At 47.2% G+C, this 21,334-nt stretch overlaps 2 protein-coding genes across 2 annotated transcripts in view; one reads left to right on the top strand and one right to left on the bottom strand.

Moving 5' to 3' along the window:
- The window catches only part of LOC142257722 (synaptosomal-associated protein 23-like), a 285,299-nt gene that overhangs the window by 127,548 nt on the left and 136,417 nt on the right, over nucleotides 1–21,334 (top strand). The gene's annotated exons all lie outside the window — the stretch shown is intronic.
- Nucleotides 1–21,334, bottom strand: part of HEATR4 (HEAT repeat containing 4) — a 44,579-nt gene that overhangs the window by 3,439 nt on the left and 19,806 nt on the right. The window contains exons 8-15 of the mRNA XM_075330320.1: nucleotides 20,539–20,643; nucleotides 16,215–16,333; nucleotides 12,491–12,671; nucleotides 11,403–11,472; nucleotides 10,172–10,358; nucleotides 10,026–10,104; nucleotides 9,738–9,909; nucleotides 101–163 (exon numbers count right to left, since the gene is read on the bottom strand). Of these exons, the coding sequence (XP_075186435.1) occupies nucleotides 101–163; nucleotides 9,738–9,909; nucleotides 10,026–10,104; nucleotides 10,172–10,358; nucleotides 11,403–11,472; nucleotides 12,491–12,671; nucleotides 16,215–16,333; nucleotides 20,539–20,643 (976 nt within the window). The remainder of the gene's footprint in view (nucleotides 1–100; nucleotides 164–9,737; nucleotides 9,910–10,025; nucleotides 10,105–10,171; nucleotides 10,359–11,402; nucleotides 11,473–12,490; nucleotides 12,672–16,214; nucleotides 16,334–20,538; nucleotides 20,644–21,334) is intronic.

The raw sequence follows: 21,334 nt of genomic DNA, 5'->3' as shown, positions 1-21,334 counted from the left end.
TAAAAGTCTCCTACCCTTTGTTTGTTTTGTTTCCAATAGCCTGCACATTAAATTGCATCACTGACAAATTAGACGGCAATATACAGATGGTATACCATACCTGCACCTCCAGATCGGTACTTTTGGTGCTCTGTGCCCGTTGTGGCTGATGGACAGCTTTGCCCTGGAATGGAAAAGAATGATGGTGCACTGAAGAGTAAAATGACATCTGAATGTAAATCTATACTGGTTACTATTAGGCTATGTGCCCACAGGAGCTTGCGCCTGCATATTTTGCCACTGAAAACCTGCGGATTTATCTGAATTTTCTAGATAAATCCGCAGGTTTTAGCAAGTACAGACACTCCCCATGTTATCCTATGGGACATGGGGAGTGCTGTGTCCACGCTGCAGAATGTGTGGCTGCGGATGTAACTGCATGTCAATTATTCCTGCGGAAATCCCGGCGCTCCACTATGGAGATAGAGGCCGGGACTTCCGCAGGTTTACCGCAGCTATTTCGCTGGAATCCCGCAGCTATGTATATCTGCATATTCCGGGGAGCTGCAGCAGGAAACCTGCGGATATATCCGCAGGTGCAAGCTCCCATGGGCACATAGCCTTAGGCTGGTTACACACTACTGACATTCTCAGTTCACATATGTATCGGTCAAGGGTCTAATCGGGCGCTACCATGCTCGGGTGCTCTGTACTCGCAACTAGTGATGAGCGGGCACTACCATGCTCGGGTGCTCAGTACTGGTAACTAGTGATGAATGAGCACTACCATGCTCAGGTGCTCTGTACTCGTAACTAGTGCTGAGCGGGCACTACCATGCTCGGGTGCTCAGTACTCGTAACTAGTGCTGAGCGGGCACTACCATGCTCAGGTGCTCTGTACTCGTAACTAGTGCTGAGCGGGCACTACCATGCTCGGGTGCTCAGTACTCGCAACTAGTGATGAGTGAGCACTACCATGCTCAGGTGCTCTGTACTCGTAACTAGTGCTGAGCGGGCCCAACCATGCTCAGGTGATCAGCAGGGCTGTGGAGTCGGTAAGCCAAACCTCCGACTCCCACATATATTGCTTATAGTTAAGTGAAAAATGTATTGTAGTACAATGTGAACATCAGACATTTAATCATTTTTATGATAAAATATATTTATCTAAATATCTTGATTATTGTATCATAAAAATGATTAAATGTCTGATGTTCACATTGTACTACAATACATTTTTCACTTAAATATAAGCATTATACTAAATATTTAGTATGTTTTTGTTAAACTGTTTTTTGCCACTTACATAGTGTGTTACATAGTGTTATATATAACACTATGTAAGTGGCAATAAACAGTTTTCAACAAAAACATAGTAAATAACATTTGTGCAGTCTATGAATTTGTTGTACGAAATAGAATTGCCTCCATCACATCCTCCTTTGCAGATGACCTCAAATCTGACCTAATAATTTTAAGGCTAGAGAACAACCTCTCTACACTAACTTGGGTTGGAGGCAAAGCCGTAACCACATGGGCAACATCTCTAACAATTTCCGGGTATAAAGGAATTGCCTCATGCACAGTCAGTTTTGATGAACGGTTGAATTTTTCTATTTCTTTTGAGAGCAAGTGAAAAATGTTACTGAAATCTGGTCAATCTGCTGCTATAGGAGACTGAGTGAAATCTTTTTCCTTGCGGCAATGCTTTGCCTGCTCCATGTCATCCAAATACTTGTCAAAGTTAAACTCCTCATCTGATGAGGCTGAAGATATGGCAGCAGTAGCACTGTCAGGACCCAAGTCCTCTTGCGCCTGGCAGTCCTGTAGCCGCTCATCCTAACTGCTACCTCAGTCAGAGCTTCTTTTCCTTTAGTAAGCTGTTGATCGTCAAGCAGCATATGATGACTTGGGTTCACATACACAGCTGCCAGAAGAATTTTATTTGGGACAGGCAAAATAGCAAGTTCTTCCACTCCCTTATGAAAATGCCAGGAATGAAATCCTCAGCTTGTAATTTTTTAGTTATGGTAAATGGGTGATTAAGCAATTTCTTCAATTCAGCCAGCTGTGTCCATTGACCTTCATTTAAGGTTACTTGAGGGTTCACCATATCTATAAGAAATTATTTTAGTTCAATCAATCACTCAGTCATTAAATAAGTGCTGCCTCACCGAGTGGCTTGATCAACAATTTCCCCTTTCCCAGCATGTCTCTTCAAGATGGAATCAATTTTAGGGGTTCTGGCGTCAATAACCAATTTCCTCACTTTTCCAATCAGATTTCCAGCATGTCCGCCAAGTTTCACACATCCAGCTTTTCACTGGTTTGGCGGATGCGGCGCACGCCAGTACAGTACGATACAGTATAGTGGCAGTGCCGCAACTTCCGGGTCACATGACAGCTTGTGACCGGCATTTGTCGCGCTGCCACTGTACTGTATACACTGTACTGGAGTGCGCCGCATCCGCCAAACCGCCGAAAAGCCGGATGTGTGAAACTGGGGCCCCTCTTGCAGACTCTCTCTTATTGCCTGCTGCAGCGTGTGCACAACACAGCGCATATGATGAATATGAAAGTGTTCTGAAGCAGCTTCAACAAGATCATCTAATTCTAAAGTATCATTTCTTTGTCGCTCCATTGGGAGACCCAGACAATTGGGTGTATAGCTTCTGCCTCCGGAGGCCACACAAAGTATTACACTTTAAAAAGTGTAACCCCTCCCCTCTGCCTATACACCCTCCCGTGCATCACGGGCTCCTCAGTTTTATGCTTTGTGTAGAAGGAGGCACACATCCACTCATGCTCCCATTTTAGTCAGCAGCAGCTGCTGATTTTATCGGTTGGAAGAAAAGAGGGCCCCCACAGGGCCCCCGGCATGCTCCCTTCTCACCCCACTGAGTCGGCGGTGCTGTTAAGGTTGAGGTACCCATTGCGGGTAGAGAGGCTGGAGCCACATGCCGTTTTCCTTCACCATCCCATAGAGGCTCTGGGTGAAGTGGGATCCTAACCGGTCATCCATTCACTGGGACCGGGCTCCCTCCGCAGCCCCTGTAGGAATCTGCCGGACCGGAGACTTGGTATCATCAGGGACAGGGCCCTGCATCCAAAGGTACTCTGGGTCCCCATGGGGACAGTGCATGGACCGCTGGTGTCACAGACGCCGCAGCTGCGGCTGGTTTTTGTGACGACCGGGACTTCCGCGCCGACCGCGCCTGTTTTTCGGCCGCGGTATTAAATTTAGTCCCCGGCTTCATTGCGGCCTAGTACATAACTCCCGCCCCCGGGCCTGCCAGTCAGGGGTAAGGGCGGGACGGTCGACCTGACGTCGGCAGTGAGGGCTGGAGCATACTTTAGGTTTCCTCCCCCCCCTCACTGATCACTGTGGGGCACCAGATTCCCGCACTTTATTAGTCGCCGCCCACGGCTCCCTCCTCCCCTGAGAGCTCCGGCAGCCATTTTTTACACATTCTGCCGGTGGAGGATTTCAGGAACGAGTTCTGAAGGACGGATCACAGCTCTGGGAGACCTAGGCAGGGAATCTGGTGGACACACACCGCTTTGAGCGGTCGGTAAGCCACACCGGTCACCCGGTGCTGGTCCCCCTAGGGTGCCGGAGTATATATATATATATATATATATATATATATATATTTGTATATATTTTCTCTGCTCGGCCGGGTTGTTCTGCTTGGCTATATACCCTCAGTGATCACTCTCCTGGGAGACAACAGCATGTCGTTCACAAGGAGCAAGGGCGCTAAGGCAAAGGGTTATTTTGCAACCTGTACCTCTTGTGCGGCTATGTTACGTGCAGGTTCCACCTACCCTCACTGTGAGCAATGCTCGGCCCCTGTTGCACTTGCTCAGCCGGAGCCTCGGGCACTAGGGGGACCCTCGGCTCAGGCAGACCCTCCTGCTTCCCCTGTCCAGGCGGCAGGGACAGAGTTTGCAGCTTTTGCTGAGAAACTCTCTGAGTCGCTTTCACAATCCATGGCTCAGTCTATGGACAAATGGTCTGCCAGGCTACTAGAAGCCTTGCAGTCCAGACCGGTCCTTACACAGGCCCCGGGCACTGTTGGATCATCGCCTCCAGGTCCCTCTCGGTCTGCGCCGCAGCGTGCTCCCGGGGTGGCCCCTAGGTCTCACGTGGAGGACTCCGGCACGGACCACAGTCCCAGACCGGCTAAGCGGGCTCGCTGGGAATCTTCCCCGACTTCCTCCCGCTGCTCGGGGTCTCAGCTTGAGGACTCTCTGGAGGATGAGGCGGACGTCGCAGCTCAAGGCTCTGACCCTGACGTTGCTCTCAATCTTGATACACCTGAAGGGGACGCCATAGTAAATGACCTTATTGCGTCCATCAACCAGGTGCTAGATCTTTCTCCCCCAACTCCACCTATAGAGGAGTCGGCTTCACAGCAGGAGAAACACCAGTTTAGGTTTCCCAAACGTACACGGAGTGCGTTTTTCGATCACTCTAACTTCAGAGATGCTGTCCAGAAACATAGAGCATTTCCGGACAAGCGCTTTGCTAAGCGCCTTAATGACACACGTTACCCCTTCCCCTCTGACGTAGTTAAGGGTTGGGCTCAATGTCCCAAGGTGGATCCTCCAGTCTCTAGACTGGCGGCTAGATCTGTAGTATCAGTGGCAGATGGCTCATCGCTCAAGGATGCCACTGACAGGCAGATAGAGCTCCTGGTGAAATCCATCTATGAAGCCACAGGTGCGTCTTTTGCCCCGGCCTTTGCAGCCGTGTGGGCACTCCAAGCTATCTCAGCTTGTCTGTCTGAGATTAATGCGGTCACACGGACCTCTGCTCCGCAAGTTGTGTCTTTGACTTCTCAGGCGTCGGCTTTTTCGTCCTACGCCATGAACGCCGTCCTGGACTCTGCTAGCCGTACAGCGGTGGCATCCGCTAACTCGGTGGCAGTCCGCAGGGCCATGTGGCTACGCGAATGGAAGGCAGACTCTGCTTCCAAGAAATTCTTAACCGGTTTGCCGTTTTCTGGCGACCGATTGTTTGGCGAACGATTGGATGAAATCATTAAGGAATCCAAGGGAAAGGACTCGTCCTTACCCCAGTCCAAAACGAAGAGACCTCAGCAACGGAAAATTCAATCGAGGTTTCGGTCCTTTCGGCCCTCAGCCAAGTCCCAATCCTCCTCGTCCAACAGGCCACAGAAGGGCCAGAGGAACTCTTATGCGTGGCGGTCTAAGTCACGCCCCCAAAAGACCGCCGGAGGCACTGCCTCCAAGGCGGCCTCCTCATGACTCCCGGCATCCCCGAACCGCATCCTCGGTCGGTGGCAGGCTCTCCCGCTTTTGCGACGCCTGGTGGCCACATGTCCAAGACCGATGGGTGAGAGACATTCTGTCTCACGGTTACAGGATAGAGTTCAGCTCTCGTCCTCCGACTCGTTTCTTCAGAACATCTCCGCCCCCAGCTCGGGCCGGCGCACTTTTTCAGGCTGTGAGCGTCCTGAAGTCAGAAGGAGTGGTGATTCCCGTTCCCCCTCAGGAATGGGACATTCTCCGCAAATGGGACAGGAGATCGACGTCCCTCGACAGGAACGTCTCTCTTTCCCTTGCAGCCAAAACCTCTCTTCAGTGGTGGCTGCTTCCCACTTCTCTATCGCAGGGAAAATCCTTCCTGCCCCCAACCTGGGCTGTGGTCACGACGGACGCGAGTCTGTCAGGGTGGGGAGGGGTGTTTCTCCACCACAGGGCTCAGGGAACCTGGACTCCGATAGAGTCCTCCCTGCAGATCAATGTTCTGGAGATAAGGGCAGTGTATCTAGCCCTAAAGGCGTTCCATCGGTGGCTGGAGGGCAGGCAGATCCGCATACAGTCGGACAACGCCACGGCGGTCGCGTACATCAACCACCAGGGCGGTACGCGCAGCCGTCAAGCCTTCCAGGAAGTCCGGCGGATTCTGATGTGGGCGGAGGCCACAGCCTCCACCATCTCCGCAGTTCACATCCCGGGCGTGGAAAACTGGGAAGCAGACTTTCTCAGTCGTCAGGGCATGGATGCGGGGGAATGGTCTCTTCACCCAGACGTGTTTCGAGAGATCTGTCGACGCTGGGGAACGCCGGACGTCGATCTCATGGCGTCACGGCACAACAACAAGGTCCCGGCCTTCATGGCACGGTCTCTAGATCACAGAGCTCTGGCGGCGGACGCGTTAGTTCAGGATTGGTCGCAGTTTCGACTGCCTTATGTGTTTCCTCCTCTGGCGATGTTGCCCAGAGTGTTACGCAAGATCAGATCCGACTGTCGTCGCGCCATTCTCGTCGCTCCAGATTGGCCAAGGCGGTCGTGGTACCCGGATCTGTGGCATCTCACGGTGGGTCAGCCGTGGGCGCTTCCAGACCGCCCAGACCTGCTGTCTCAAGGGCCGTTTTTCCATCTGAATTCTGTGGCCCTCAACCTGACTGTGTGGCCATTGAGTCCTGGCTCCTAGCGTCCTCAGGGTTATCTCAAGATGTCATTGCCACCATGAGACAGGCCAGGAAGCCAACGTCCGCCAAGATCTATTACAGGTCTTGGCGGATCTTCTTGTCCTGGTGCTCTGATAATGGTTTTGCTCCCTGGCCTTTTGCCTTACCCATTTTTCTTTCATTCCTTCAATCCGGAATGGACAAGGGTTTGTCACTGGGCTCTCTCAAGGGAAAAGTATCGGCGCTCTCAGTATTTTTTCAAAAACGCCTGGCCAGGCTTCCGCAGGTCCGCACGTTCCTGCAGGGAGTTTGCCACATAGTTCCACCCTACAAGCGCCCGCTGGAACCTTGGGACCTTAACAGGGTGCTGACGGCTCTCCAGAAGCCACCTTTCGAGCCGCTGAAGGATGTCTCTTTATCACGTCTTTCGCAGAAGGTGGCATTTCTAGTGGCAGTTACATCACTCCGAAGAGTGTCGGAGCTTGCAGCGCTGTCATGCAAAGCCCCCTTCCTGGTTTTTCACCAGGATAAGGTGGTTCTGCGTCATGTACCGGAGTTTCTCCCTAAGGTGGTATCTCCTTTTCATCTCAATCAGGATATCTCCTTACCTTCATTTTGCCCTCATCCAGTTCACCAATGCGAAAAGGATTTGCACTCTTTGGATCTGGTGAGAGCACTCCGTTTCTACGTGTCTCGCACGGCGCCCCTGCGCCGTTTAGATGCGCTCTTTGTCCTTGTCGCTGGCCAGCGTAAGGGCTCGCAGGCCTCCAAGTCAACCTTGGCTCGATGGATCAAGGAACCGATTCTTGAAGCCTACCGTTCTTCGGGGCTTCCGCTTCCTTCGGGGCTGAAAGCCCATTCTACCAGAGCCGTGGGTGCGTCCTGGGCATTGCGACACCGGGCTACGGCTCAACAGGTGTGTCAGGCAGCTATCTGGTCTAGTCTGCACACTTTCACAAAACACTATCAAGTGCATACCTATGCTTCGGCAGACGCCAGTCTAGGTAGGCGAGTCCTTCAGGCGGCGGTTGCCCACCTGTAAGAGGGGGCCGTTTTCGGCTCTTTTTTATCGAGGTATTCTTTTACCCACCCAGGGACTGCTTTTGGACGTCCCAATTGTCTGGGTCTCCCAATGGAGCGACAAAGAAGAAGGGAATTTTGTTTACTTATCGTAAATTCCTTTTCTTCTAGCTCCTATTGGGAGACCCAGCACCCGCCCCTGTTCCCTTCGGGCTGTTGTTCTTTTTGTGTACACATGTTGTTCATGAAGAATTGTTCTTTTGGTTCATGGTTTCAGTTCTCCGAACATCCTTCGGATTGAATTTACCTTAGACCAATTTATAAGTTCCTCCTTCCTGCTTTTGCACCAAAACTGAGGAGCCCGTGATGCACGGGGGGTGTATAGGCAGAGGGGAGGGGTTACACTTTTTAAAGTGTAATACTTTGTGTGGCCTCCGGAGGCAGAAGCTATACACCCAATTGTCTGGGTCTCCCAATAGGAGCTAGAAGAAAAGGAATTTACGGTAAGTAAACAAAATTCCCTTCTTTGCTGTTCTTCTGTTGTAATATCTGTTTGTTCCTCAGTTACATGAACAGCACTGTGGCTCCATCTCACACATACTAAATCCTAAATGTTCTTCTAGCTGTTGTTCATTACTCTCATTCATCAGTGTAATTGTACTTCTGTTTGAAGCATTGTCCCTTACAATAGCAAGAACCTGTTATTTTTTGAGTTCCTAGTCTTGCAGAACTTTTTCCACTAAGGCCTGGAGAAACTGGCCGGTGTGATGCGCTTTACTATCTTTTACTGCCAGTGTCTTACTAACAATTTCTTTCTTGTTACAAACATATCGAACATTGATGGCAAAATAGTTCAGTGAAATGCAGTGACTCCGGGCATCTCAGCAAAGGCAATGGGTTTCAAGATAGGACATTCAGACACATCGTGTTGTGAGGATCCTGACAAAGAATGAGCAGTCAGTTTGTGGCGGTTTTCTAATCTGCTTTTGCTATTGAAAGCATTATTTATGAGCTCAAAAACCTTTCAGGTGATGCGTTTTTTTAAAAAGCTGATCTGCTTTTGCAGCTGAAAAACGTATCCTCAAAAAACGCAGCAAAAACGCTGTGTGTGAATGCAGCCTTAGATCAGGAATAGAACAGACATTTATAGGACATTTCATAACTTTCCCAAATTCCTATGAAAAAATATTCAGCACATTCTGCATTGCACTACTGACCCCAATTTATTATAGATTTTAGGAGTCCGAGTCGGTGCATTTTATACCGGCTCTGACCCAACAAAATGAGCCCCGACTCCGACTCCACAGCCCTGCTCGTAACTAGTGATGAGCGGGCACTACTATGCTCATGCTCAGGTGCTCAGTACAAGTAACCAGCAGTTAATGCTCAGATGGTGTGACTCAAGTACCCGACTATAATCTAAGTCAACAGGGAAATGAGCATTTGTTCCAGATTCCCAGAAAAATGCTCAAGTCTCCCATTGACTTCCATTATACTCAGGTACTTACTGTAAGTCGCGTCTATCTGAGCATGAACTTACTAACAGCAGTGCAAAGTCCTATAATGTGAAGGCTCCTATATCATTTCTGGTTGATAAGTGCTGGCACATACAAGACATTGCTCTACTCTTAGCAGCACAGGCACAAGATTCACATTATTCTGTGGATGACGTAGGACACATTAGGATGATGGACTGCGTAACAGACCAGTGAAATTGAATTTGTCAGGTTTTTGCTATGTAAGCTGAAGTAAGCATGCTGCAAGGGTTAACAGAGAATTTAGGCCTGCCTGTCTTGTTACAGTCTGATTTTTTTTTTTGTTTGCAATGTTTGTTTAAGCAGCAGGACCGTTATCATTACAGGACTAGAAACTCATGTACAGGGCAGTCCAGCACGCCCCCTGTTGTGACTGACACCTTACTGTTAATGTCTATAGAGAGCCAGGTGTGGATGGGGCAGCTCTCAGCTCTGCTACATGGCTAAAGCTAAAACTTCAGATTGTGTCAGAACGGCTGCAGCCAGTAATCTAAGTGATACATTGTTGGATTCAAAATCTCTTTGCCTACATATGCTGCTCTCAGATGAAATGTCAAAAACCTGCTCACAGATTCCCTTTGAAGATGGTGCCTTTAGTTTATATTGGGAAACCCTTGTGAAAGGATCCCTTTAAGTTTGGGTCAGGAGTCCCGTGGATTGCCTGAACATCACTCCTACTTGGACCTAGAAATGAAGGGTGAAACCGACCTTTGCACAACCATGTTCCATGGAGTGATTTGTTGAGTTTTTGTGCATGTACCTGATATTGTCGTGTTCGTAATATTCCAAAAAAACCCCGGTTTGGGTATCTTGTGCTTCCAGCCAGGGCTGTTGGGCAGGACTCGGTCCAGTGCTGTTTGGGTTGACGCTAGATCTTCTTCCATCCTTAGTACTTTAGGAAACAACGCTTCCTTCTGACACAGCTTTAATAACTGAGAAACCATAAAATACAATGGATATTGGTACAAAAAGTAATATTTGGCATCTGCGGGTGCCCTGGTCTGGCCGCCATGGGGTACCCAGCTGATGAGTGTGAGTCCAGACTTACCTGATTCCGGACTTGTGACTTCATCTCCTGGTTGCCGTTATGCTCCATATTCAGTGCGGTCAATGTCTGTCTCACCTCCCTAAAGAAAAGGCGTTAATAGGCAACGATGCGCTAATGCTTTATTAGACGTCATCTTGAAGTCTCACCTGGCGGCGCGCTCGTGGCTCTCCAGTAATACTCTGTCTTGAAGCGCATGTTGAATTTCATGGTCACACAAATGTAATGTTGCGATGCAGCGATAAGCCTCGATGCGCACCCCTGGCTCTTTCGCCCGTACGGCACACAACAGAAGGTCTGTCACCCGTGGGGTAATATGCCCAATGTTACCTAAAGCTAGGAAGAATATCACACATTTGTTTACTGCTGTAGGACAACTCCTTATATCTGCATTATACAGAACTTCCAACGCTACTTCTCGTTACAATTTATACAGTGTGTCCACCCATATCCTGTACACCGCCATTAACTTGAGAACGGCGGCAGCTATAGGCATAGAAGGGGTGTCTAGATATAGTAAAGTAGCCAAGCGCTATGCAATGAAACCACCTATAGCACCACCTGGTGGAAAACAACGGAGTTATCATTTTTATCTTGAAAACGGAACGAGATAAACAAAAAAAGTGAATTACAAAGTTGCAGGGCATCATCAATTCAATACGAATCGATACCTTGCATACAGAAATGCTATGATTAGAATGTATAAAACTCACAAGACTGCGGACGTGAAGCGATATCTCATGGAGACCTTCCTACAAGTCATTGGGAATGGTGGCTGCGTGGAGTGGCCGCCACGCTGACCCCATTGGACTTCTTTCTGTGAGGTCACATCAAACAGCAGGTGTATGCGACCCCTCCACCAACATTGCAGGACCTATGACGACGTATCACAGACGCTTGTGCAAACGTGTCACCTACCATATTGCACAACGTGCAGCAAGATACAGTATGCTGTGCAGAGTCCAGATGTGCATTGCAGCTGACGGGGGCCACTTTGATCATCGAAGTTAAATGAGCGCCATATGCGTGACCAGCATTCAATGTTTTGGGGGGGGGGGGGGTCATGGGTTTCATATCATAGCATTTCTGTATGCAAGGTGTCGATTCGTATTGAATTGAGGATGCCCTACAATTTTTTAATTCACTTTTTTTCTCTATCTTGTTCCGTTTTCGAGATAAAAATGCTAACTCCGTTGTTTTCCACCAGGTGGCGCTCTAGGTGGTGCTATAGGTGGTTTCATTGTGTAGCGCATGGCTACTTTACTATACCTAGACACCACTTCTATGCTTATAGCTGCCGCCATTCTCAAGTTAATGGCGGTGGACAGGATATGGGTGGACACACTGTATAACAGTGAACACCTCTCTTTTGCCACTCACCTTTGATTGCATGTGCTTGGATTTTCCACACTGGATCATTCTGAACTAGTTGATAGAGGCAATTCATGACCTTAGAATATGCAGTGCAATATATATTAGTAGTGGAAAAGTAGTCATTATATGTTTATTAAAAAAAAAACAAAACAGGAAATATTACTGTTTCGAAAATCTTTTAACTCCAATTCTAATTCTCTGCGCCTTTTTGCTCCATTAAACAATAGCCATGCAGCATTTGGTATATGGCGTCATTGTTACTGTATAGTATATTGCGTCATTGTTACTGTATAGTATATTGCGTCATTGTTACTTTATAGTATATTGCATCACTGTTATTTTATGTGCTGTGTTATCTATCTAGTATCATATAGTACACTCCTCAACATTAAGATTACATCAAGAAGGAAAAGTCTTGAACCTATGGAAATCACAACATGGATAGACGTGTTACTGATATGCTAATTGTGAAAAATATGGAAACCATTTTCAAAATATCTTGATTTATTCAGTATGGAGTATGAGCGCCCCATGCAGAAATCCCCACACAGAGGAAGGTTCTGCTTCCCTGAAGCAACTTTGGCAGATCATCAAGATCCACTGCTGGCAGCTCCTTCTGCAATCGCTGACCAATGATGTCCCAATTGTGCTCAATGGGAGACAAGACCGGAGACGCTGGAGGACATGGTAGTACGTTTCGGCCACGCAGGCTGCTCGCAATAGTACAAGCAGCGTGTGATCTGTCGTTGTCGTGTTGAAAAACGCCTCCTCGGACACTAACAGCTCGGTGTTATACTGAATTGGTCGTGGAACCCGTGGTCATTTCTCCAAATTGTACCAGGAGCCATATTTCAACACTACACTCCAGACTTCATGGTGCTCGTGCTACTAAATGTGCAGTGTCTCGTGGGCTTGGCTCACAAATGATATTTGGGATATCATTTGTCATCAATTATAAAGAAGCTGCCAGCAGTGGATCTTGATGATTTTCTTAAGTTCATTCAGCAGAGCAGAGAGTATATTGTGTCCTTGTTATGTGCTGCATTTGTTAGTGCTATTCTGGAACCATTTTCATCATATATTCTTATACTCACCATCTCATCTTTAATCTGGAGTAACCCCGCCGTCCGACAGGCCTGTCTGCGAACAGCTAAAAAGTCATTTTCAAAGCATTTCAGGAATCCGGGGAGCAGCTGAGCCGTCATTATCTGTAGGACCCCGATGAGAGCTAAGGCCTCCACGTTTGACTTCCAGCTATCGCTCTCCAAATGCTTTCTGGAAATAACACTCATATTATTATAAATAGCTAGAATTATTCATTTCCCACTGCAACTATGTGTTATAATTATCAATCTCATCATTACCTATTTGTGTAACAAAGCTGTCTTGATTCTTGCAAAAATTGCATGTAAAGCGGGCTTTACACACTGCGATATCGGTCCCGATATCGCTAGTGTGGGTACCCGCCCCCATCTGTTGTGTGACACGGGCAAATCGCTGCCCGTGCCGCACAACATCGCCCAGACCCGTCACACTACTTACCTGCCCGGCGACGTCGCTGTGACCGGCGAACCGCCTCCTTTCTAAGGGGACGGTCCGTGCGGCGTCACAGCGACGTCACTAAGCGGCCGCCCAATAGCAGCCGGGAGGCAGGTAAGGAGAGGTTCCTCGTTCCTGCGGTATTACACGGAGCGATGTGTGCTGCCGCAGGAACGAGGAACAACCTCGTTACTGCTGCAGTAACGATTTTTGAGAATGGACCCCCATGTCACCGATGAGCGATTTTGCACGTTTTTGCAACGATGCAAAATCGCTCATCTGTGTCACACGCAACGGCATCGCTAATGCGGCCGGATGTGCGTCACCAATTCCGTGACCCCAACGAGTTCGCATTAGCGATGTCGTAGCGTGTAAAGCCCCCTTTAGTGGCCTCCAAACTCCTGCTTTCCCCAGTCTATTTGCCTCCAGCTGTATTGACATCAGAACATACTCATGTGGAGTACCGATGATAGCAGTGATGGCCTTCAGCTACATTAATATCAGAACATACTCCTTTGGAGTACAGATGATGGCAGTGACTGTCTTCAGCTACATTAATATCAGAACATACTCATTTGGAGTACAGATGATGGTAGTGATTGTCTTCAGCTACATTAATATCAGAACATACTCATTTGGCGTACAGATGATGGCAGTGACTGTCTTCAGCTACATTAATATCAGAACATACTCATTTGGAGTACAAATGATGGCAGTGATTGTCTTCAGCTACATTAATATCAGAACATACTCATTTGGCGTATAGATGATGGCAGTGACTGTCTTCAGCTACATTAATATCAGAACATACTCATTTGGAGTACAGATGATGGCAGTGAATGTCTTCAGCTACATTAATATCAGAACCTACTCATTTGGAGTACAGATGATGGCAGTAATTGTCTTCAGCTACATTAATATAAGAACATACTCATTTTGAGTACCGATGATAGCAGTGATGGCCTTCAGCTACATTAATATCAGAGCATACTCCTTTGGAGTACAGATGATGGTAGTGATTGTCTTCAGCTACATTAATATCAGAACATACTCATTTGGCGTACAGATGATGGCGGTGACTGTCTTCAGCTACATTAATATCAGAACATACTCATTTGGAGTACAGATGATGGCAGTGAATGTCTTCAGCTATATTAATATCAGAACAAGACAAAACAATCACTGATCTCGGGGAGACCAGCCAGAGAAAACACTGCCGGCAGCCAACGAGGGCGCTCAACACAGTGAAATCCTTGGTGCATTGCCCCCTGGGAAATATGCAAATCAAAAAAAAAAGTCTGTGGAGCCTCTGTTAGGAGTCTCGACACAGAAACTAGCCAGATATCCCTCCGGGAAGGACCTAGCCAAGGAGTGGCTCTTTTTAGGAGACCACCATAACCACCATATTAAGTGGCCCTTTTAGTCAATATCCAACTCTTTGACAAGTTTAAAGATATGACAAGGGAAATATCAAGGCCAGGTATCCATCCACAGACAGCTGTTTTGGAGTGTTGCCCCTCATCAGTGTGGAGTAGGATTCTGGCCAGGTGGGAGCAAAGCCTAGTAGACCAACAAGACAAAACAATCACTTCAGCTACATTAATATCAGAACATACTCCTTTGGAGTACCAATGATGACAGTGATAGCCTTCAGCTACATTAATATCAGAACATACTCCTTTGGAGTACAGATGATGGCAGTGACTGTCTTCAGCTACATTAATATCAAAACACACTCATGTGGAGTACAGATAATGGCAGTGACTGTCTTCAGCTACATTAATATCAGAATGTATTCATTTGGAGTATAGATGATGACAGTGATTGTCTTCAGCTACATTAATATCTGAACATACTCCTTTGGAGTACAGATGATGGCAGTGACTGTCTTCAGCTACATTAATATCAGAACATATTCATGTGGAGTACAGATGATGGCAGTGTGGGTCAGCTCCTGTCTCCTCCTCTGAGTGATGAACATATCAGAAAAATCTCTTACACCAGTTTATCCTCAGAGTTAGGCCCATTTAACACGTCAGTGAAAAACACTGACGTTTTTCACTGGCGTGTAAAACACGCACATGTCCCTGCGTGTGCCGTGAATCACGGCACACGTGGGTTGTCTAAGTGCAATCCGGGCTCCGTTCTCCGTGGCCCGTGATTGCACTTAGAAATCAACTCACCTGCGCCCGCTCCCGCTCTCCATGGTGCTGATCGCTCCCGCGGTGCAGCATCCGGCCGGCGCTGACCCCCGCAGCAGCTGCTTCCGGGTCGGCTGTGTCGTACATTCATGAATATGCGCGACAGTAATGAGCCGGCTCAGAAGCAGCAGGCTGCACGGGCTGCAGAGGACATCGCTGGAACCGGGTGAGTAAAAATGATTTTTATTTTAAAAGCACTTTTTTTCTGGCACGTGTTTCACGGACCACACCACTGCGTGGTCCGTGGAACATCAGTGATGGCAGAAAAAAAATGGACATGTCTCCGTGCGGCAATCACGCACACGCGGGTACGCCGCACGGAGACACGTGCAGTGAAAAATCACTGACGTGTGAGCAGACCCATTCATTATAATGTGTCCGCGTATGTCAGGGATTCTGGTACGTTTAAAAAAAAGCACAAACGTACCAGAATCACTGACGTGTGAAAGGGGCCTTAGTGAGATATAGGTGCTCTGCTGACCCATCACTGCCATCAGCTGTACTCCAAATGAAGATATTCTAATATCAATGCAGCTGAAGGCAAATAGAGTGGAGAAAAGCCAGGGTTTGGAATCCATTTACATGCAATTTTTTTTACAGCAGTGACGACAAATCCTCTAATAAAGTGATTTACAAATTTTTATAACATCATGGCGGACAGAGGAAATGGCATCCTTCAAGATTGTGGCCACTGTCAGACGTCGGACATGTCACTCATACAATAATATATAAATCGTCACGTGCTCTTAGCCTTTGTTTTATATTTCAGAGGTCTTCAATACTCATTCTTGGTAGAAGACCCTCACATGCTGAATACAAGTTTTTGACCATCTTTTTTAGGACTCCATTATCAGAGGAATATTGGGTACAACAGTCATTTTAACCAAATATATAGACCAATTGATTGACTTCTTATTGTGTGCAGTGACTCAGATTTTAGATTACTACTCTACTGAATTATTTAGAAAATGTAGGAAATACACAAGTTCCACAGATAACACAAAATGACGTCTGTGCGCGGCTTTCTATCCAGCGTTGTGGCTCCTTTATTAGACCCCCAGACTTTAGTATTCCCCACCTTATCTGGTCGTGTACTTCCTTCCCCTGATCTAGTTTGCCCAGTGCCTTGGCAGCGGCTCCCCGGACTCCGGGGCTCCAGTCATTCCACATCAGATCACTTAATTTGTTTTTTACTCCCTGTGAACAGAAGGAAGCCTTGTTATTCCCTGAGGATCACTGAATTAGCACAAGTCACTATCAATTCAATTGTCAGTTCAATTAAACTCCACAAAATAAAACCTAAAAATAAAGAATGAAACCAGCTTCAGCCAAAATGACTTTATACAATAACTACCAGCTACAGAAAAAAGTGCTAAACTAATGCGACATTGTGTGACATAGGTGGATTTACAATTACCAATTAATGGGAAGGAGCATCCTCAGGAATCATTTCCCTATAATTGTGCAAAGTAATTATTTAACTGTCATCAACTCGATCTCGAGCCACGATGACTTCATGGATGAACGCTCTGTATGGAGATCACTCTTGTGTAGCCTAGATAGGTCCACCAGGGTCTTCACCTCCTATATGGGTCCACCAGGGTCTTCTCTGCCGTTTTCTTGATAGTATCAAGCCATCAGGTTGCTGGTCTTCCTCTTCCCCTTGTTCCTTCTCTTTTTCCAGCCATGATAGCCTTCTCCGGTGATTGCTCTCTTCGTTAGTTGTATCTAAAGTAGACAAGTCATAGTCTGGTGATCCTTGCTTCGAGTGACATGTCTGGCTTGTTCCAAAATTGATTTGTTTGTTCTTCTTTCCATCCATGGTATTGATAACATCCTTCTCCAGCACCACATTTCAAAGGTGTTGAGTCTTCTTCTGTCTTGTTTCTTTATCATCCAGGTTTTGCATACATGTTACCACAGAAAAGACCAGACTATGTACGAGCCGAGACCAGACTATGTACAAGCCGAGACCAGATTATGTACAAGCCGAGACCAGACTATGTACGAGCCGAGACCAAACTATATACGAGCCGTGTCTGCGTATTCAGTGAAATGTTCCTCGATTTGAGGACCTTGTCCAGTGACTATTGTTGATTTGCCCACAGCTATTCTCCTGTTGACTTCATCGCTGCATCTTGACTGATCATTGATCTGAGTAGGTTGAAGTCCTTTACAACTTCCAGTTTGTCGCCATCTATCTCAAATATGTCCCGGCCGTACCTAGCAGTAGTCGATATCTTTGTCTTCTTTGTATTGAGTAGGAGTCCCATGTTTGAGCTTTCCATCTTAGAAAAAGACTAATGGCACATCCTACCTTTCTAATGTGAACAGGTGCAAACTGAACATGAAACATAGTAACAAAAAGGAGACAGTTGCACTCTGTAGTGTAAAGATATGTGTAACAATGAATATTGGAATATAGGCATGTATTACTGCTATGAAAAACACGGAAAAATTGAGATACTTAGCACACAAAAATGGCCAGTTTTATGTGAGCCCAACAGCCAGCGGCAAGGTGACCTCTTCTTGTTGGGTCCATGCCTACTCTAATGCCTCACTTTTGGTCTGTCCGCCCATAAATTGGAGGGTTTTTTAACCCAAAGAGAGGTATTACAGTAGGCAGGAACCCAACAAAAAGAGATTGCTTTGCCGCTTGCTGTTGGGCTCACATAAAACTGGCCATTTTTGTGTGTTAAGTATCTCAATTTTTCCATGTTTTCCATAGCAGTAATGCATGTCTATATTCCCATAGTCATTGCCTTATCACTACAGACTGCAACTTTTGAGCTTTCCATCCTAACACTCCATAATAACTCCTTCATTCTATCTATGCTTGTTGCTATCAAAGTTGTATCATCTGCATATTTAAGATTGTTGATGATTTATCCAGCAATTTTGATTCCCTCTTTTTTTTTTGGCAAGTCCTGCCTTCCTGAAAAAAGCATCTGCATATAAATTGAAAAGAAATGGTGACAGGATGCCACGTTGTCTGACGCCTCGCTCTACTCTAAGCCATGCCATGTTCCGTTCGGACTGTTGCTTCTTGGTCGATGTGCAGAATAAACATTCTGTCAATTAACCGATGAACGATCAGGACGCTAGCTTAAAAATCATTGTCATGGGCAGCCCCTCATCTTGAGTAAACAGAATATGTGCTGCCAAAAACAACGACAGCCTGTGTGTCATGATTCCTGTGTGCAGAGCATTTTACGCTAGGTGATGCTCTGCTGTGTTTTCCTGAACTATTGATCTGGCAGGTTGATTGATTACTCAGGTGTTCCACCCTCCTGGTAATTGCTCTGCTTCTTTACTGATCATGCTCCTCCAGAACCTTGCCAGTCACACATTATAGTTCAAATATAAATATATAGCCAGAGTAACCAGATCCATCAACCCAAGAAATGAATAAAATATATCAAAATATTTATTGGGATACATTAAAAGATATATTTAACAAACATTGCATATAATAGAGGTCATAAGGAGTACACAGATACACCCCAAAAATCGGGGTAACGACCAGATGACAATGGTGATTATAAACGATATATAGTGCAGGCCAGAGAAAAAATGGACTAACTAAATGCATTTATCAGTACAAATATTCAATAGGTCAAAGTGTCCATACATTTATGAGGTAATATGGCCATATAATGCACGGCTCACCCATATGGATTTCCCCACATGTAGCCCGACGCGCGTTTCGGGTCTCTGACACCATTGATGTAAAATGTGCCTTATGAATCTTGAATTGATTCTGGTTCAGTTGTTGTGCTGTTGGCCTGTCTCGCTGCTATAATTCTGATCTTGGTTTCCTGACTATAGACTGTTGTTGGACTCCTCTCTGCCCACTCCCTGTTCCTGTCATGACCTCCTGGCTTTTACCTCGGATTGTTACCTGACCACATCTCAGTTTACTCCCTGTATCTACTACGTGCCTTCCTGGAATTCTGATCCTTGGATTTTGACCTTACTACGTCTCTGTTTTCTCCATGCATGCATACGTGCCCTCTTGTTACCAGACCCCGACTTTCCTGACTACACTTCCGTCTGTACTATCCGTAAGTAGTCACTTTCATTACACTGTGAACACAGAGTGATTATATTATTGATCATCTTGTGCACATAGAAGTACAGTCGACCTGTCTTAGGTTATTATATGACTGGCGAAAAAACAAATGTACCTGCTTGGCCGGTGATGTAAATGCAGCCTAAGTGCTTGCACATATGAGCATATAACTCGGAAGAGTGCAATGTGGTAAAAAAGGAATGGCATATTTATCCGAGGTGTCAGGTTGACGTGCACCACACCTCCCATATCACACGCAACAAATTGTCGTCATTAAGCCCTGGTGTATAAAAAGTTTTCTTCCATCACCTCCGGGCACAAGAAGGCTTCACCCATAGATGGCAGACAAAAGGCTACTTTCACACTTGCGTTCAGCGTAGTCCGTCACTATGGAGAATAGCGCAGTCCGTTAACGCACTGCGCTATTCTCCATAGACTTGTATGGACGACGCACTGTAACGCAAGTGTCAGCGTTGCATCCGCTGGACGATGCAGCGTCGTTATTTTGACGCTGCGTCGGGCGGAAGGAACGCAGCATGTAACTTTTTTTGATCGGCGGAAACCTTTATTTTTCCCTGCGCATGCTCTTTTTTTTTTTTTTTTTTTTTTTAAATCACAGAAACTTTATTTTGTTTCTCGGTGGCCGAACGATCAGCTAAGCGCCTGGCGGCCGGCATGTGAGAGCACTCAGCTGAACGCCCGGCCGCCGGCATGTGAGAGCTCTCAGCTGAGCGCCCGGCCGCCGGCATGTGAGAGCTCTCAGCTGAGCGCCCGGCCGCCGGCATGTGAGAGCGCTCAGCTGATCGCCCGGCCGCCGGCATGTGAGAGCGCTCAGCTGATCGCCCGGCCGCCGGCATGTGAGAGCGCTCAGCTGATCGCCCGGCCGCCGGCATGTGAGAGCTCTCAGCTGAGCGCCCGGCCGCCGGCATGTGAGAGCGCTCAGCTGATCGCCCGGCCGCCGGCATGTGAGAGCGCTCAGCTGATCGCCCGGCCGCCGGCATGTGAGAGCTCTCAGCTGAGCGCCCGGCCGCCGGCATGTGAGAGCGCTCAGCTGAGTGCGAGTGCCCGGCCGCCAGCATGTCAGAGCGCTCAGCTGAGTGCCCGGCCGCTGGGTGATCAGCTGATTGTTCACAATAGTCTGCTGCCGGTAAAACTGTAAAGAAAAAAAAAAAGCTTTCCGTTGTTTTGTACGATCCGTTGCATCCATTGTGCCACTATATGCAACGCATCCATTGCATCCGTCACACAACGCAATGCAACGGAAGCTGCCCAACGCAAGTGTGAAACTAGCCTAAGGCACACGGCGCAGGAATCCGCTCCGGGGGCTTACCTGACCAATATTGCCATGTAGGACACATAGTGTTTTGCAGGACATCAGTCTTTCTCCCCAGTTCCCACTGTTCAGTGCCTCTCCCAGCATGGCATGGATCAGATTCTAATGGAAGAATCACATCATAAAACTAGGAATAAGTAACAACATAGCAAAACACAAAGCTTATGTACAAGGGAACACAAAGTTATAAAGTTGAGCGGTGGATGGGGAAAGAGTTATGGGGACAGGAAAATTTCCGTTCAACAAATTTCCTTTAAAAGAATCACCTTGTTTAATATTTTAAGGAAAATGTTAATTAAAACAGAGTGATCCTCACTTATATCCTTATTTAATTAGTCGGAATAGGGAGTAGGGGAGGTTTACTAAGTGAAAAGTGCCATCATTTGGGGGGAAGCCCCCCTAACAAACTGTCTTTCATGACTTGCACCATCTTTGTCCATCTCTGCTTTGTCTAAAGCCCCCTTCACACGCACGTGTCTCCGGTACGTGCTAGGTCCGTGCCTGCATGTACCGGAGACACGGGCACACGTAAACCCATTAAAGTCAATGGGTTTATGTGCACGCACGTGTGCAGCCATTGGCCTGTGCCTCCGTGTGGAGCAGACGTGTGCCTGTGTGCTCCACATGGATGCATGTCCGTGTTTCTCCAGCATCACGGGTGTCGCACGGCCCGCACACGTACCACACGGATGTAGTGTGGATGCGGTCCCTTGTGACACGCGCCGGAGAAACACACATGTCAGAGAAAAAAAAACAAAACATTACTCACCTTCTCCAGCCCTGCTGTCTCTGC

Source organism: Anomaloglossus baeobatrachus, chromosome 12 (genome assembly GCF_048569485.1).
Source record: "Anomaloglossus baeobatrachus isolate aAnoBae1 chromosome 12, aAnoBae1.hap1, whole genome shotgun sequence".
NCBI lineage: Eukaryota > Metazoa > Chordata > Amphibia > Anura > Aromobatidae > Anomaloglossus > Anomaloglossus baeobatrachus.
Note: the sequence above shows the minus strand (reverse complement) of the source record. Positions and strands in the feature narration are given on the sequence as shown.